Genomic DNA, 18096 nt, shown 5'->3' with positions numbered 1-18096 from the left:
GACCCCGGGCAGATTACGGATAATCTGGGGGTTAAATAGATGTTTCCCACGAGGATGAGGTCCAGCAAGGAAAGTTGTTCTTCAGGTGACCTGCAAAACAGACACCGTAAGCTCGTCACTGAGAAGGGGGGGGGGGTTCCTCCTTGTGACCACCCTCCGGTGTGAGAATCAGACTAGATTGCTCTGAATATAAGTGTATATTAAGATATTGCTAGAGAAGATAAGATAATGAGATATCAGATAATGTCCTTACCATTCCAAGGTGTTGGAGTATTTATAGCCGAAGGTAGGTTTCCAAGAAGGTACAGCCGGCTGAATAGTATTCCTGTTCTACCAACAGTGGGCTACGCACAAGCCATGCTGGTTGGTGGATAGGCTGCGGCTGATAGTGACAATGCCGGCTGTATACTGTTCCTTTACTGCCGGCTATGCACTGTTCCACCAACTGTAGGCTACGCACGTCCCACAGTGAGGGTTGGTGAGTAGGCAGCGGCTAATAGTGACAAACAGTACTAGAGGGTGCTCCTCGTACTGTTGTCGGTGAGCTGTCACCCTGTGATTGGTTCATGGGCTGTTTTGGTCAGATCTTGTCTATTTTGCCCATACCTTGGCAGGTATAGTACAAAAGATCTTCCAGAAGCATACGGACTGGCTCATTTGGGCGGGAGTATTCCCGCCTTGCTCATTCCTTCAGGTGACATTACTGAAGTATCAAGAGTTAGTGCCTTGTGCGTGTAGCCTTGCTATTAGTGCGGGTAGCCTTCCCTGATGGCTTGTATCCGCAGCTGCGGGAACAGGCGGGGTACTTCACCATTGGGAGGCTTTCCCTGCGGGAACAGCTGGCGTACTGAGCGTAAGGTCTTCATCTCTGGGCATGGTGGGTCCTGCGGAAGCAGTTGGTCCTTGCGCAGACGTCCCACTTCAAGGTGAGTCTTGCGGGTCCAACTGGGCTCTGCTGGGACCTACCTCTTCAAGTCCCCCCAGTCCAATGTTCTTCTCATGAATTATTAATAAGTGAGGTGAACTTTTGGACTTTAGCAAGGGGTTTTGAAAAGGGTTTTTAGTTTTAAGGTTTTCCGTGGGGATTCTTCCCGCGGTTTTCCTAATGCCACGTAGAAATTTCCGACTTTTCTGCTTGATCTTTGGGTGTGATGCGGGTAGGTCTGTAACCTCCTCGCAAGTCAGGAGCGTTGAGTTCCACTTGTGTAGATTCTCCATGAGGTTTTGGTAGTTTTGAAAATAGTGATCAATTATGTTTAAACAACCAATTCCATCTTGGAGGTTCAAACAGTCTAGTTCTCGACGTTCCCGCTATGCGGGGATGTTATTCCCGTTTCCGCAAGCACTGCCCAGAAGATCCTTCTTGGTTTCAATTCCCTGCGGAGTGCTAGGTATGTGAAGGGTTTTGCCTTGACACTGTACCCGTACTCGTCTTATAGTTACTTTACTTCCAAGGTATTCCTGGCTTCAATTCCCTGCGGGTGCTAAGTATGTGAAGGGTTTTGCCTTGACACTGTACTCGCACCCGTCTTATGGTTACTTGGTTGCCGAGGTATTCTTGGCTTCAATTCCCTGCAGGTGCCAAGTATGTGAAGGGTTTTGCCTTAACACTGTACTCGCACCTGTCTTATAGTTTCTTGATTGCCAAGGTAAGGGGTATTTTCCCGCTTACTTTTGAATCTTTGAAATTCGAAAAGTTGGTGAAAGGGTAAGAACAGTCCAAACTATTGAAACGTCGTCCGACGGTTTCTTCTGACAGTGTCAGGACGTGCAGGAAGTTATGGCGACGTGACAGTATATGGTCATTCCAGGCGCTTTTTCAGGCGCGTGGGCGCGATTTTTCGGGCGCGTGGCCGCGAAATTAATGGCACGCGTCCTTTCAACAGCTGTTGCCAGCTTGCTCTTTACCACGTGTCATAGTTTCATTGCACCTGCGATTTCTCTCTCTTCCGCATTAAATTCATCGCATTAATTGTGATGAGTATATAAAGGGGGAGGGGGTCCTTTGTAATCCACACTTTCACTTCTCTCTTCATCTTCTAAACGATTTCCGGCGAATACTCACTATTCCGTCGAGATTCTTCTGAAATCGTTTCTGTACATCTGAAACATGTCTTCTTTTGCCGAGGAGTCTGACGTATTCGTCGAGAATCCGTCGTCCACTTCCGATAAGGATGACAAGAGTACTGCTGGCGAGTGCCAGTGTGCTCTTCCGGCCGACCTCTATCGGTACGTCGTCCGGAAGTTCATGCTCGAGCCGTTCGAGCCTGAGTTTCCGGAGCCACACCAGACGGTGTACGATGCCCCCAAGGGCAAGATAGGGGTGTACGCTGCATTATTCATTTATGGGAATCTCAGGTTCCCATTGACGAAGTTTGTATACCGTGTCTTGGAGAGGCACTGTGTGCATCTGACGGAGGTACACCCGATGGCGATCGCCAAGATCCGCCACTTTGAGTGGGTGTGCCTCATTCTTGGCGTGGAGCCCCACGTAGATCGGTTGATGACCTTCTACTCCTGGAGGTGCATCCAGGGGTGGTACACCTTGGTCAATCGGATCAAGGGGTTGAAGATCTGCGCTACCGAGCGCAGTCTTCGGTCGTGAAAGCGTGAGTTTTTTTATATCTCCGCTCGCGTCGTCCCCCTTGCGATGACCTTTAAGAATGGGAGAGAACTCCCCGCCCTTCACGCCCTCAACTACCAGGAGGCGGAGTGGTTCGCCAAGATCTCCCGGGTCCAGACTCCGGTGTACCGCTTTGCGGAGTCTGGGATGGTGATGCTTGGGATGAGCCGGGTGTGGAAGGAGGCGTCGCAGGTTCCCATCGTCCTCGAATACGGTTTGAACTCTGTCCCTTACGGTATGCTCTGTCTTCTTTGTTGATATAGGTTTTTCTTCTAACTGTTTATTTTTTTATTTCAGAGGGGAATGACTTGCAGTCGCTCCTGCATCCGCGGGAGGCTGATGGTCCCGCTCGGATGGGTACTCGTGCTCTAGATGAGAACGAGTTGCCCATCCTTGAACAGACGGAGGATCGGTTCGTGGAGGTCTACCCGCCAGGCCACGAGATCCTGAGCGCCAGGCGGCCAGGTAAGGAGTTATTCAACCCTCGACCTCTCAATGCTGAAACCTCTGCTGGAATTCCTCTAATCTTGTCATCTGATGAGGAATCCGCAGATGGTCCTCCTTTGGTGCGGAAAAAGAAGGCTGCCGGCGGGAAGGGGAAGGCGAAGGTTGCCTCCACTGCCGATCCGGTGAATCGGTCTGATTCAGAAACCGAAAGCGAGGAGGTGGCGGGGAACCCTGGTGGTGATAAGACCACTGCTCCGGAGGCTGCGACGACTGTCACCTCCGGGCAGCCCAGGATGACGACGGTGAGCGGCGTAAAGAGGCCGGCTCCATCGGGTTCGTCCCCGCCTGTTCGCACTTTTAGGCTCAAGAAAACCCGTAAGTACAAACTTCCTTTACTTTTAACTTCATAGCTTTCCATCATTATACTTATATATCTTCTTTGTGCAGGCGTGGATGCTACCGCATTCCAGGGTGGAGCGGGGAGGAGCACCTCCGGACCCATGACGGTAGGTTTGGTCAACCTACCTGAGGCGATGACCCAGGCGTCTGCGCCTGCTTCAGTTGGTTCAGTTGCTCACCCAGATGAGCCAACTGTTCCAACTGTGACGACATCTCCGTCGGCTGTCAGTGCCATATTTACTGAATCTTTCACTGAGCCGGCGGTGACTATTTCTGCGGGCTCCTCCGCAGCGGCGACCACGGTTGTGAGTTCACCTACGGTGAGTTCACCTCCGTTGGTTTCTACCACGGCGGCCTCCACCATGCCTCCTCCGTCATCGGCAACGACGGTCGATCCTTCAGGTATGCTTGGGGCTTCTCGCCAACCTCTGCCTCCTTCCCATCTGCCTGACCTCTTGGATGGATTTCCCTTGGGTTCAGGTGATGGGTTTGGCGGCTATCGGCCTGTTGTCGACCCTACAGGTGCGTAGGGTTCTTTTTGGCCTTTTTTTTATATATATCATCTTTTCCTAACTGCTTTTTGTTTTTTGCAGTGTCGGATTCCAATGAAGTGTATGTTCCACGATGGAACATCCTCCGAGGAACAACCCTTCGCACGCCTGTGGAGTGCGTGGAGTGGGCTCGTCACGCAGCTCCCAGTGGTGCGTTGGGGGAAGCAATGGCTAGCTACCAGGAGGGTAGGCTAACCAATGAGCTTCGGATTCTCCTGGCCCGGATGCAGCCGCGCGTCGAGCTGCTTTGTCGTGAAACGACATGTTAAAAGCAGCTCGTATCCAAGAAGTAGCTCAGGCGCGGGCTGTCCGGGAGGAGAACAAGAGGCTTACCGCAATGGCTGCGGAAAAGGAGAAGGCCTTCAAGGCCCTTGAAGTTGAAGTTCAGGCCCGTCTCGAGGCCCGTTCCAAGGCTGCCCAAGCTGTTAACGAACAGCTTCGGCTGGCCAAGGAAACTGCACGGAACGCAACTGAGAGGACCACCAAGGCTGAAGTTGTTGCTGAGCCTATACGCATTGAGAACGAGGAGCTTAAAGCCAAGCTAGAGAGGCTCCAGCAGGCTCATGATGCCTTGGCTATGGAAGACGCCAAGAAGCTCCAAGAGATCTTGGACCAGAGGGGCGTGCTTGACCACACTGAGCGGAAGCTAAAGGGCGTTGAAGAGGCTGCTGCAAAGGAAGTGTTGCTTGCCAACCTTAATAAAAGTGAAGCCGAACGCGCCCGTAACCAAGCTCAAGCCGCCCTCCAGGAGGCTCTGGTTGCCAAGGAATGGCTTCTTCGAGAAGCGTTGTCTCAGGTATGCGTAATTTCATAATATCTTTACGCTTTTCTTTGTAAATAGAAAAGGTTTTGATACTTGTATTTTTTCTTGTAGGTTGTGCATCGAGTCTTCACGGACACATCATACGACGATGCCATGAGCGCAGCCCTCAACGCTTCTCATGAGGATGGGGAAAAGGCCGGCTTCCTGCTTGGTCTAGGGTTCGTTGAGAAAGGCATCCCGCCTTCCAACTTCCCTTTATTTGATGTGGATACTGAAGCTTTATATGACCAAGCAGTGAACCAGTATGCCGCCTTCCCGCATCCGGTGGTGGAGAAGGTGAACGAAGTTGCTGCTGCTGATGATGGGCTAGCTATCCTTAAAGCTTTCCTTGAACCGCCACGCTCTACTGATTGTGCGGGTCCAAGTGGAAGTGGTCCTGAAGCTTGATCCTGAAGATCCCTTTCCACCATTAGAGTAGATTTTTATTTTTGTATAGCTTCTTTTGTATGCGGGTATGTACCCAGCAATCTGTAATATTTGAATTTCGATGGAATAAAGATTATTTGCTAATTCCTTGCCTTGTTTATTTTACGCATATTTTGATTTAACTTAGCAATTTCTTTAGTACTTAGATAAGTTAACTTTTTAACGTGGCAGATTATAAGTTTAAGTTTCGCTTCCTCTTTCGTGATTGTGCGGGTATGACCGTCACTTTCACTTAGTAGGATGGCTAAACTTTACTTATATCTGTCATGCGTGGAAGTTTTCCTCATCTTTTCTTTTGAAATTTTTACCGTTTTATGTGTTTATGCGGGTTTTGCCGCCTTCCACACGTAACGACTTACTTCTTCCCATATTTATGCGGTGAATACCGGCATATCAGTGTGGGAAGTTCATAAGTATAAAGGTAAGGCTATCAACACAATGTGAAAGGAGAATCATTTCCATTAGAAGTGGCTCTAGGCCTTTTCTTTACAAGTTTGGAATTGATCTACATGTAACATTTGCGTAATTGAGCTCCATTCCATGTTCTTGGGATGGGAGTGCCATCGAGCCTTTCGAGCCGGTATGCGCCCTTTCTCAGAACTTCTTTGATAATGTATGTCCCTTCCCAGACCGGGGCCAGTTTTCCTGGGCATTGTTGGTTCGAAGCCTCGTTGTTACGCAGTATGTAGTCTCCTACATTGAAGTTGCAGAGTTTTACCCGCGTGTCGTAGTACTTTTGCATTTGCCGCTTGTAGTTCTCTTCACGCGCTGCGGCTAAGTCTCTGGGTTCCTCGGTTAGCATAAGGTCTAACCGTCTTTCCGCATCATTGTCTTCTGGCTGAATCAAGACCCTTGGTGAGGGTAAACCAATTTCGACCGGGACCATGGCTTCAGTGCCATAAGTGAGGCTGAACGGGGTTTCTCCCTTACTGGCCTTTTTCAGCGTTCTGTTTGCCCAAAGGACGTGCGGAAGCTCGTCCACCCAGCCGGATCTGTGTTCCAAGAGTCTTTTCTTTATGCCTTCGACGATGCTCTTATTTGCTCTTTCTACCTCACCATTACCCTGCGGGTGCGCCACTGAGGTAAAGGTGTGAGTGATTTGAAGTTCTTCCAGCCACTTTTGTAGCTTATTGTCAGCAAAGTTGGTGCCGTTATCGCTCACCAAATTCTGGGGAATGCCGGTGATCATCGCTACACCCTCAGCTGTTGGCCATCCCATCATGCCGTGGACTGAAGATACCACGGCGTTGAATCTTGCCATCCCGTCTCTCCCGAAGAGAATGTCGCATGTGTGGTGTGGCTTCCTCATCACGACAAAGTCCACATCTTCTGTGCGGGAGTGTTTCCCGTCCGTAAGAGTGACGGGGAAAGATAGGATACCCAGGGGGGTGTTTGTGCTGCCGTCGAACCCTTCCATCGAGGCGTAGACCGTTTCCAGGCGTTCCTTGTCTTCGTCATCTAGCTTGTCGAAGAACTGCCTGTATATCACCATTGACGAGGCGCCGTTGTCAGCAAGAGTGCGGGAAGTGATGTAGTGCCCCAGCTGGCTTTTGATGACGATAGGGCCTTCTTTGCTGGGTCCTCCTGGCACTCGCGGGAAGTGCACCTCAGCTTCCTTCCACGCGCATGGTTCTGTCGTTCGCCTTTTTCTTCCTCTGATGTTGCCATGAACCATGTTGATGCTGATGTCAACGGGCTTTCGTCCGTTGACTCTGTACCGGTTATCATTCCTTCCTCCCTTCTTGATTGATGCCACAAGGTGTGCAAATCTTCCATCCTTGACGAATGTTTCAACAATATCCTTCAAGGATGTACACTCCTCCGTACTATGACCCTTTGTCCCGTGGAAGTCACAGGATTTGCTTTGATCCGCATTAGGTCGCTGCCGGATCATTGGAGCTTTTGGCCATGGTAGTTTTTCGGTGGCAAATATCTCCGTGACGCTTTTGGTGAGTGGCGTCCACTGGTGTTTTCGGCTTGAAGGGTGTGTGTTATCCCTTCCGCCAACAAGAGGGCGAGAGCTAGATGAGGTGTCAAAGTTTACCCTTGACTGCCAAATACCTAGCTTCCTCTTTTTGTTCTGCCGGGCGATCCGAACATTGTTTTCTCTGGTCTTCTGCGTGTAGAGGTGTGTACCCTGGGGAAGATCCCTACCCAGTTGCTTCTCTGTCTCGGCAAAGCGCTTGGCCGCCGTCATGATGGCATCCCATGTGGATGGCATGCCGTCCTTACCCGTCAACGTGCGGATAAGCTCTGGGTATTCGGCGCCCTGGATGAAAGCGGCGCGAACAAGATCTTCACTTATGTTGCCCAGACTCAGCTTTTTGGAGTTGAAGCGAGTGATGAAGTCTAGTAAAGATTCATCCTCCTCTCTAACGCAGTTGAGGATCGTCCACTGTTCTTCAGTATATTTCCTCTGTTGGCTGAAGTGTTGGCTGAACTTGTTCTGAAAGTCCGCCCAATCATAGATGTGGTGGACCGGTAAACGATCGAACCATGCCCTGGCCGCTCCAACCAGTGTCATCTGGAACATATAACACCACGTGGGTTCCGTCCAGTTGCTGACGGTTGCCCCCGCAATGAATCTGTTCAAGTGATCGTCTGGGTCGGATAGACCATCATAAGTGCCGATGTTGGACATTTGTTTGGCACTTCTCGGGGCGATTGCTTCCGCAATGTCCCTTGCAAACTTGGACTTTCCTGCATTTGCAGCAGTTGGTCTAAAGGTTTTGGAGAAGTCACGTGGGTTTCTCCCCGCGTTCGTTGGTTTAAAGGTTTCTCCAAAATTCCTTGTTGGTTGGAAATCCGTTTCCTTACGCTTCCCTTTCGCCTTATGGCGAGGGTTTGCGTCGGTATCGGATTCTTCCCGCTCATCGTCCGAGTACTCGCACTCACTGTTCATGTTGAGATGTTGGCGAGTACTGCCGAATTCGTCAGCCTGTTGAAGTGAACGCAAGCGTTCATCCAACTCAGCTTGGAACTCTTTCTGACGTGCTTCGGCCCACGCCTTAACTTGATCGAGTGTTTGGCGAGGGAGCCTCGCCCGTTTCTCCAACTGGGCATCAGTGAACCCCAGTGAAATATTGTTTACTGCACTTGTCCCGGCTTGGGTAACTGGGGTAGTGTTCGTAAAATTTGTATAACCGCCGGTGTTCCCCCCAGTTGCTGGGGTTGTGGTTACCGGGGTTTCTTGGTCACTTACTGGCCTTGGGACCGGAGTAACGTTAACCATTTCTTCAGAAATTTTGAAAAAACTAAGAATTAGTTCTAGCTTTTATGCAAGGATGGCGCCAATGAAGAAACACTAATCGACCCCGGGCAGATTACGGATAATCTGGGGGTTAAATAGATGTTTCCCACGAGGATGAGGTCCAGCAAGGAAAGTTGTTCTTCAGGTGACCTGCAAAACAGACACCGTAAGCTCGTCACTGAGAAGGGGGGGGGGGTTCCTCCTTGTGACCACCCTCCGGTGTGAGAATCAGACTAGATTGCTCTGAATATAAGTGTATATTAAGATATTGCTAGAGAAGATAAGATAATGAGATATCAGATAATGTCCTTACCATTCCAAGGTGTTGGAGTATTTATAGCCGAAGGTAGGTTTCCAAGAAGGTACAGCCGGCTGAATAGTATTCCTGTTCTACCAACAGTGGGCTACGCACAAGCCATGCTGGTTGGTGGATAGGCTGCGGCTGATAGTGACAAGGCCGGCTGTATACTGTTCCTTTACTGCCGGCTATGCACTGTTCCACCAACTGTAGGCTACGCACGTCCCACAGTGAGGGTTGGTGAGTAGGCAGCGGCTAATAGTGACAAACAGTACTAGAGGGTGCTCCTCGTACTGTTGTAGGTGAGATGTCACCCTGTGATTGGTTCATTGGCTGTTTTGGTCAGATCTTGTCTATTTTGCCCATACCTTGGCAGGTATAGTACAAAAGATCTTCCAGAAGCATACGGACTGGCTCATTTGGGCGGGAGTATTCCCGCCTTGCTCATTCCTTCAGGTGACATTACTGAAGTATCAAGAGTTAGTGCCTTGTGCGTGTAGCCTTGCTATTAGTGCGGGTAGCCTTCCCTGATGGCTTGTATCCGCAGCTACGGGAACAGGCGGGGTACTTCACCATTGGGAGGCTTTCCCTGCGGGAACAGCTGGCGTACTGCGCGTAAGGTCTTCATCTCTGGGCATGGTGGGTCCTGCGGAAGCAGTTGGTCCTTGCGCAGACGTCCTACTTCAAGGTGAGTCTTGCGGGTCCAACTGGGCTCTGCTGGGACCTAGCTCTTCAGCGAGTTAAACTGAACGGATTGAATTTGAAGAAACGAGTGACTTGGCTTGGCTTGGCTTGGCTTGGTTTTGAGTTTGTACAAAGTTTTCAAATTTAAATTTCTAAAACTCTAAAATATTATTAATTCAAGACTTTCAACTCTACAAATGTATAAACTTCCAACTTTAAAATGTATAAATCACAAACTTAACAAGAATACATATATAAAGCAAGCGGCTAGGGTTTAAATTTGAACTGTGAAGTCAATACAAAAGAGGAGAATTTTAAAAGCTTTACAAAAATAGTATACTATATATATATATATATATATATATATATATAACTTTATAAAAGAGGGGTTTGGATCAAATACAAATGAAATTAGCGTGCTAATCATGAAAATCAAGTCGAGCAATTATATATACAAGTAGATAATTATGTAATTACATCATAGTGTAATTACATAATTACTCTATGATAATTACTTTACTTGATTCTCATGATTAGCATGCTAATTTCATTGTACGTTAACTTTCCTATTTATATATATATAACAAATAAATAAAAATAATTCGAGCAAAACAAACCAAACCAAACTGAGCGAGGCTTTGCTCATGCTTGGCTTGTTTTTAAACTGAACCGCGCCGAAATCGAAAGGATTTTTCGAGCAAGTTCCAAACGAGCGGTAAACGGTGAGCAGTGATGGGTGTTCGGCCTTTCTTTTTGGATAAATTTGCTTTATTGGTCTGGTTTAGTGTGGTTCAAAATTAAAGAATGAGTAATACTAGGTTGACTTAGATTGATTTGAGATATGTTAAACAAGTCCTTTTTCACCTACAAGGCTACAAAACTCTCAAAGATAGCCTTAAAATTACTATAAGGCATGTAATGGTGGGTTTAAGCACACTATTCTTGTATAAAAATTGGTAAATCAATTAATGATGTATTTAATGGTTAGAGATACGTAAGTTACTTTCTCATTCTCAACCGAATAGGTCTTGTCCGGTTTTAATTTCTTGATCGAAACTTGGATCATTCATAATCCTATTGACTGCTAACACGCTAACTCTGGGTTTGCATTTCATCTCACTTTTGACCTCCAGATTGATTCGGTCTATTCTTAAACTGGTTCATACCTTCAACCATGATAGGTGATGTGTACACTATAGTTTATGTTCCTATACCACTAGATTTGTACTTTTGTTCAGGGTTAACTTTACGGCGAGTAAACTCAAGCTAGAGCTTTAGGCCACCATTTGGATAGGGCCTTCAATTTAGACCGCAGTTATACCGAATGACTCTTAAGTTACTTGAAAAGACAAACATATTAGTGGTTATTTGTTTTGCTTTGTAACAATAACATTCGGAAAAGGTCCCAAATTCTCGTTTCGTTTTAGGCCTCCAACTTAAGGAAACCTTTTACTAAGAGTGATACTTAAAGTTCTTTAACATTAATTTAACCAACTTTTAAGTGATAGTTGATAAACACTAAAGTCGTTACAGTATAACAAATATTAAATAAAAATTCTATAACTTTCAAACTGATTATCAAATCTATGAAACGTGTTTACCAAATGATCCATTTTTTAATCAACTGTAACATTATTTATGCTTTAAACGTCGCATGTGATTAATGGAGGGCAATACGGGGATTTAAAAGTTAATTGGATACACTTTTTTTTTAGTTAGGCATTTAAATTATTATTATTATTGTAACGCCGTCATATATATTAATATTACTACTTCTATATTAATTAATGTGATCCATGACCTCGTTACTTTTGAGTGAGGGTAACGACTAACGACACGGAAAAGGTATATTCGAGAATATATTATTATAATGAAGGGGAACTGTCCTGTTCCGTTATAACGAGACATGCATCTCTGAATTCAAGGGATAAGAATATTATTTTATCTCGGTTAAATAATTGGTTTAATAATATATCATATATTTTTTAAATACATTTTACAGCCAATTAAAAATATGTTTTATGGTGTATTCGTATTATTTATCAAATTAAAAAAAATCATGATTTTTTAATAAGAAAGAGATGCGAGAAATTGAAATGACTGAAAGGGAAGTTGATACGTGGCATCTAATATTTTAACTGAGGAGAAATAAGGAAAACCAAATTTCAGGTGTTATATAAAGCTAACACGTGTCCCACTATTTTTATTTATTAGATATAGACAGTGTTGCAAAAATCCCGACTATGCCGATTAATCTCTGATTTGCTAATCGGTTAATGGTCAATCCGGCCAAAATCGACGGTTTCCGGCGAGATTCCGACCAAAATCAGCGATTTCCGGGTAGATTCCGACAAAAATCAACGGTTTCTGGCGAGATTCCAGCCAAAACCAACGGTATCCAGTAAGATTCCTGTCAATTTCCAGCCAAAATGTATTTGTGTATGTATAAAATTGTGTGTGTATAAAGCTGAAAATTATACATTTAAATCTGATACGATTAATCGCTAGTCCTCACCCCACCGACCGTCTAGGGATTAACGATTTTTACAACATTGTCGTGTAGAAATAGAAGATAGAAGATTAGATTTTTTTAAGAATAACATTATTATACTTTAACTAAATACAAGTTTTTCAGTAAAAATATATTTAATTGTCTTAATTACTTTGTTGACTAAACTATGCTTGTGTAAGTGTTTATATTCCTTTGATAACTAAATTAAGGATTCTCAAATCTTCTTTTTGCTCTCTTCCACAAACGGAATTCTCTTCATTTTTGTTTCTCTTTTATTTTCCTTCTAAAAATAATATATATAATCATTTAAATTTTACAAATATATCGGCATTATTAGTTTCTATTTTTTTTTTCTGTTTGAATGATTATTGATATGTAACTTTCAACTAACAGTCATTAATATAGTTAATTTACAACATTGCATGAGGTGATGGTTAAGGATTGAAGATTCAAAACTCTACTCAAGGTGGTTATTCCATATCAATGGGTATTTTCTTTGATGGTGTTTATATATAAGTCAGGTTTGGAACGTCAAAATCAATATTAACAGTCAAGTAGTTGACATCCTATCTCAGGAAGGCTTACTTGTGACCTATTCATTTCATTAATTCAATGAGTCACTTATAGTAGATTTTAACCAATACTAACAAAGGTATTAAAAGTAGTTCCAAACGTTGTTAAAAGAAATACTCATTTTTTTCGTAAGATTTACGTACTTTTTCGAACCAAGTTTTACATCATAAGGTTTTAAAAATCAGTCAGGCCAATTACGAATCTAGTTATCAAAACATTGATACAAACAAGTCAAGACGAAACTAACAATTTCAAGGGAAAAAACAACTAAAAACAAAACATGATACAAACAAGTCAAGACCAAACAATGCCCATTAGTAGAGGTGCAACAAAAACCGGTTCCGGACTCAACCCAGCGGTTCTTACCCGGAACCGGACCCGACCCTACCCTACCCGCAGATATGGACGGGGCTTTGGGTTTACCCCAGAACTGTACCCGGAACCAGAACCGACCCAGTGGAACCGGTTCTACCAATACCCGGTCAAAACCCGACTCAACCCTACCCGAAACCCGATCAAATACCCAACTATACCCGAAACTGGTTCCGGTTCCTGAGAATACCCGGTTTGTGCACAACCAAATCGGATCCGGAACCAACCCTAAAACCGGTTGCGGTTCAATCCAACCCAATACAAAAAAAATCGTTTCGGTTTAACCTAAAAAGCGCTTTCGTGCACCGCTATAGCCACCAAAGACAACAAATATTCTGGTCTCAAGACTCTTAAAAAAACAGCCTATAAGAATTTGAATTTAAAGTTTCCAAAGACAACCCCACACAAAAACAGTGATGCATATTCAAAGCTCCAAATGTGATAAAACAAACCACATATTAACACAAATAGTTGAAACACAATTACAAAAAGACCCAAACACAAATATTTACCAATGTCTATAACTTTTGCGCGCGTCTTAAATATTAATCAGAAAAGAGTTGTTCATGTAGCCACAACCAAAGAATGATTTAACTGCAGCAACCACCAGATTGAGAAGCCGATCCGCTGGAACCGGAAGGCCCGGGAATGCCACCATATCCAACTTTGATTCCATAAGACTGCCATCCATACCCATAGTATAAAATATATTAGTAAATGATCATTTTTCTAATATAAAATGACAAAAAATAAAATAAAAAAAATTAGTAACACTTGCCTCATTTGATACATCAAAAACCCCATCCTGAATCTTTTTATAGATTGTTCCAGCTGTGTTAATGAATGCCTGAAAAATATTACCAAACATTAGAAGACAAAAATACAACTAGCCACATTATTTTAGTTTATCATATGTATAATCAGGATCATGTCAGAATTTGCAAATAATTTAAGGGTTTTACGACTCTTAACAACCAATCATTCGATTTATTTATTTTATATATTTAATATTATTTGAGGGTAGTTTTGTAATTTATTTACAAGTAATTTTGTGATTGCATATAAGTAATTATAGAATTAAGTAAATGACAAAGCTACCCTCAAATGATATTCATATACAAAACATATTCACTTTTTTTTTAAGAGCTAATAATATGCTGAGAACCGCATAACGCACTTGTACATAATAATGCAAAAATGATTATTACACATGATGGAAGAGAGAAACAAAGTTGGTTATATTAATTTCAAAGCAATGGGTACAAATGCATTATGCAGTTTTCAACATATTATTGGTTCTAAAACGAACGCCCCTTTATATATACATATTATATATTATACATAACAAACAAAAATAATCATCATTTCAGTATTACTAAAAATTTTAAATCAATAATTTAGCCGCACGCCCAGACATTCTTATTGATTGCTTGAGCTCTAATTCGAGTCAATTTTGATTAATAACAAGATCTTAATAGTTTCACTTGTATTGTTCAGTTAAATCTAGTATTTTATAGTTTTCTATGCGTATTGACTTAAATATATAAATCGGAATAATATTAAAAACCAAATTTAAATATAATTTACAACCCTTATCTAGTAAACTAACCAAAACTTTTAAACTTAAATTTATTATTACTTAACCGTCAAGTATTGTTTCATCATACATTTAACTTTTTATTAGTTTAGTATTTAGTAACATAGCAAAACACGAGCCTTACCTCTTCAACATTCTGAGCAGTTTTTGCAGAAGCTTCCATGAATATTAAACCATGTTCCTTTGCAAACTGTTCTCCTTCTTCTGTGCTAACCGCTCTTCTATGTGCCAGATCGCACTTGTTACCAATTAGCATTATAGTCATGTTTGCATTTGCATGCTGTCTCGCGTCCTCTAACCAGCTAGCAAGGTGATTAAAAGTTTCCCTCCTGCATTTTAAAATAATTATAAGCACTTTCTTACTTTCTTAAAAAAAACGATCATAAATTCATACCTGGTGATATCATAAACCAGAAGTGCACCAGCAGCACCTCGGTAGTAAGATCTCGTAATAGATCTAAATGATTCTTGACCCGCCTGATAGAAAATTAATAAATAAAATATATTTAAATACTCTATTCCTTTAAGTTCGGTTTTAATCTCTGAGGTTTGCCCATTTTAACCCTTTTCGTCCTTTTCACTAACTCAGTTAAATTTTTTTGTTAAGTTTAGGGGCATTACAGTCATTTTACAATGGGCAAACCTCAGATACGGAAATGGAATTTAACTCATTTTTAATTTAAACATGTTATCAAGAAAGATGTAACAAACAAACCGTGTCCCAGATCTGAAGTTTTATTGGTTTGTTATCAATTGTGATCATTCTCGCCCCAAATTCAACACCAATTGTCAAATCATGAACGGGTTGAAAACGCTTGTCTGTGAACTGTAAAAGCAGGCATGATTTTCCAACCCCTGAATAATAATAAAACCATTCACATTAGTTGATTTTTTATCATCAAGGCAAGATCAAAGCTATCAAGAATATGTGTTTGTTAGCTCATCACAGTGAAGTGGCATACATTTATGTATTGTTCAAGATTTTGTTTTAACGGTTATATCCAAATAGAAATTTGTATCAACTATAAGTTTTAAAATTAGCAGATTCTGGAAACCATCCAAATAGAACAAGGATCTTAAGCTTCATATATAAAATCTATAATTTAATGAGCATCAATTTACACAACGTTAACCTAAATCGATCCACCAAAAGGTTGATCACATCATTTAATACAGTAAATAAACTTCTTTCACTCAAATTATATTATTTTCCTTGAATATAACTTGAACAAGTAAAAATTATCCTAAAGCAATGATAAAACTAATCAAAAATACTAACCTACCCCAAATGCAAATAAATGTAGATCATTGAAGTCCTAGATTTGTTTTACAAGCATATTTGGTTTAACAATATCATGAATCATGACACAGATTTAAGTCAAGTTTTCGAAGAAATTATTGTTCAATTTCCAGATACATTGCTTATATTGAAATACTAATTGTGTGAAGAAGCCACGCTGCTCACGAGCTACTCGAGCTCGGATCGATAAAAAGCTCGTTTAGTTATGGAGCTTGAGAGTCGAGCCTTGTATGGGAAGCTTGTTTAGGCTCGTCAAACCTTAATGAGCCTTCCGTATTTTTTACGTTTGGCCTCTTATGGACTTCTATTCTATGTATAATTTCATAATACATAACCGAGCTCAAGCCAAGCTTTGGCTCTAGCCCGTTTAAGGTACTACCACGAGCTTGAGCTGAGTTCAGGAAAGTTTAAAGTTTTTCTCAAAAGTATATAAAAACAATTAAAAAAAAGTATACAAAATTATTAATAAATAATAAACAAGCCAAGCTCAAGCTCTCATAAGTCAAAATGAGTCGAGCTCGGGCTCAGCTCGGTTTGTTTACACCTTCAAAATTAGGTCATCAAAATTTTAGGCTTGATAAATAAAATCAACACTTCAATATTATTTTTCAATTTTAGATTTATTGCTTATATTGAAATACTAATTGTGTTTAGGAATACAAACGAACCGAGCTGCTTGTGAGCTACTCAAGCTCAAATTGATAAAAAAGCTGAAACAATTCAAGCTTTTTCGAGCTTGAGCCTCAAACAAAGCTCGTTTTTCTATTGACCCGAAGCTCGAGCCTTGCATGAGAAGCTCCCTTAGGCTCATTCATCCTTAACGAGCTTTGCGTACTTTTAAGTTTCACCTCTTTTGGACTTCTATGTATTAGGTTCACACTGAACAGCCAAGCTCGAGCCAAGCCCGAGACTCAAATAAAGCTCGTTTGCTTATCAAGCCCGAGCTGTGTATTTTTAAGTTTTACATCTTTTAGACTTTTATGCATTAATTTCACACCGCACAACCGTGCTTTGGCTCGTTTAAGGTACTACACGAGCTTGATCCAAACTTAGTGTCACGGACTGAACCTTTTACGGGTGGGTCGTGATAACGTTTTTCTCAAAATACATAAAAATAACTAAAAACGTATATCAATCAACAAATAGTAAACGAGCTGAGCTCGAGCTCTCGAAAGTCATAACGAGCCAACCTCGAGCCTAATCGAGCCAAGTAAAGTTCAAAAATAGGTCATCAAGACTCCAACTTTAATAAATAAAAATAAACAATTCAAACATCAATTCGCAGCATTTACTAATAATAAAACCAACCAACTAAAACCCATATCAATTTCATAATAATTAAGATCTAAAAACACATAAACAACTCGATTAACACCAAACTCAACACAAGTGAAAGATGAAATTGAAAGAGAACAGAAGTGATTACCAGTATCTCCGATGATGATGTACTTGAACAGGTAAGCATATGACATGATGATGGCTACTTCACAGACCCTTGAATAATAAATAGTTTAAGATCGATATAAGCTGCACCGATTTGGGGATTTTATTTTAGGTCCTCCTTCCTTCGTATATGTTCCAGAGAGAGAATATAACAATATGTATGTAGTTAAGTTTTCTTTGTTTACGGGCTAGCGACCCACACGATCATCTTTATTCCATAAGTATCAGACACCAGAGGTTCCAAAAAATCGGTTTATCAAAACAAAACCAATTGAAGCCGTGGGTTTAGAACCGGCTTATAACTCTCACTGCCGAAATCGGTTTCAAAACGGTTAACGAACTGAAAACTGGTCAAAATCGGTCAAGAGTGAGTCAAAACCAATCGCGAACTGGTCAAGAAATCGGTTTTAACCCGAATTGAAACTGATCATAAATAGTTTGACTTTTGTTGACCAAACCGAACTAGTTTAAGATTTGGAACCGGTTTGTGCACCTCTACAAGAGCCACCGTTGGAAGGAAACACAACATAGGTGAGAAGACCCTAAGCCCAACCTGGAATCTCTATTTTGTTACAGATACGGCTTAAACCTAATATCTCTTCCTTTTTATATGAAACAAGATTTTTACCCACGCGTTGCTGCATGCGAGTGTTATGGTTTGGTTTTACGATGTCTACGACATGCAGAATGGATACTATTGTAGCCAAACCGACTTGTTACACGCCCTGGCCCAAAATTTATAGTCTTCTTAAGTATTTTCAAAGAGTGCTGCTGCCAAAAGTTTTTTGTAATCTTACA

At 42.2% G+C, this 18096-nt stretch overlaps 1 protein-coding gene across 1 annotated transcript; it reads right to left on the bottom strand.

The window, feature by feature from the left end:
* Window positions 1-13357: 13357 nt before the first annotated feature.
* On the bottom strand, window positions 13358-17337 carry LOC143547548 (ras-related protein RABB1c-like). The gene is made up of 6 exons (XM_077038948.1): window positions 17282-17337; window positions 15271-15410; window positions 14950-15032; window positions 14680-14884; window positions 13737-13805; window positions 13358-13638 (listed from the first exon to the last, which is right to left on the bottom strand). The coding sequence occupies exons 1-6, from the start codon at window positions 17325-17327 to the stop codon at window positions 13549-13551; spliced, it is 633 nt and encodes a 210-aa protein (XP_076895063.1). The 5' UTR covers window positions 17328-17337; the 3' UTR covers window positions 13358-13548.
* Between the last annotated feature and the right edge of the window lie 759 nt (window positions 17338-18096).

The sequence above is a fragment of the Bidens hawaiensis genome, unplaced genomic scaffold (assembly GCF_021521415.1).
Source record: "Bidens hawaiensis isolate Kalapana, Puna unplaced genomic scaffold, B.hawaiensis_p1.1 tig00014730_1, whole genome shotgun sequence".
Taxonomy (NCBI): Eukaryota; Viridiplantae; Streptophyta; class Magnoliopsida; order Asterales; family Asteraceae; genus Bidens; species Bidens hawaiensis.
This window is presented reverse-complemented; position numbering and strand designations above follow the sequence as displayed.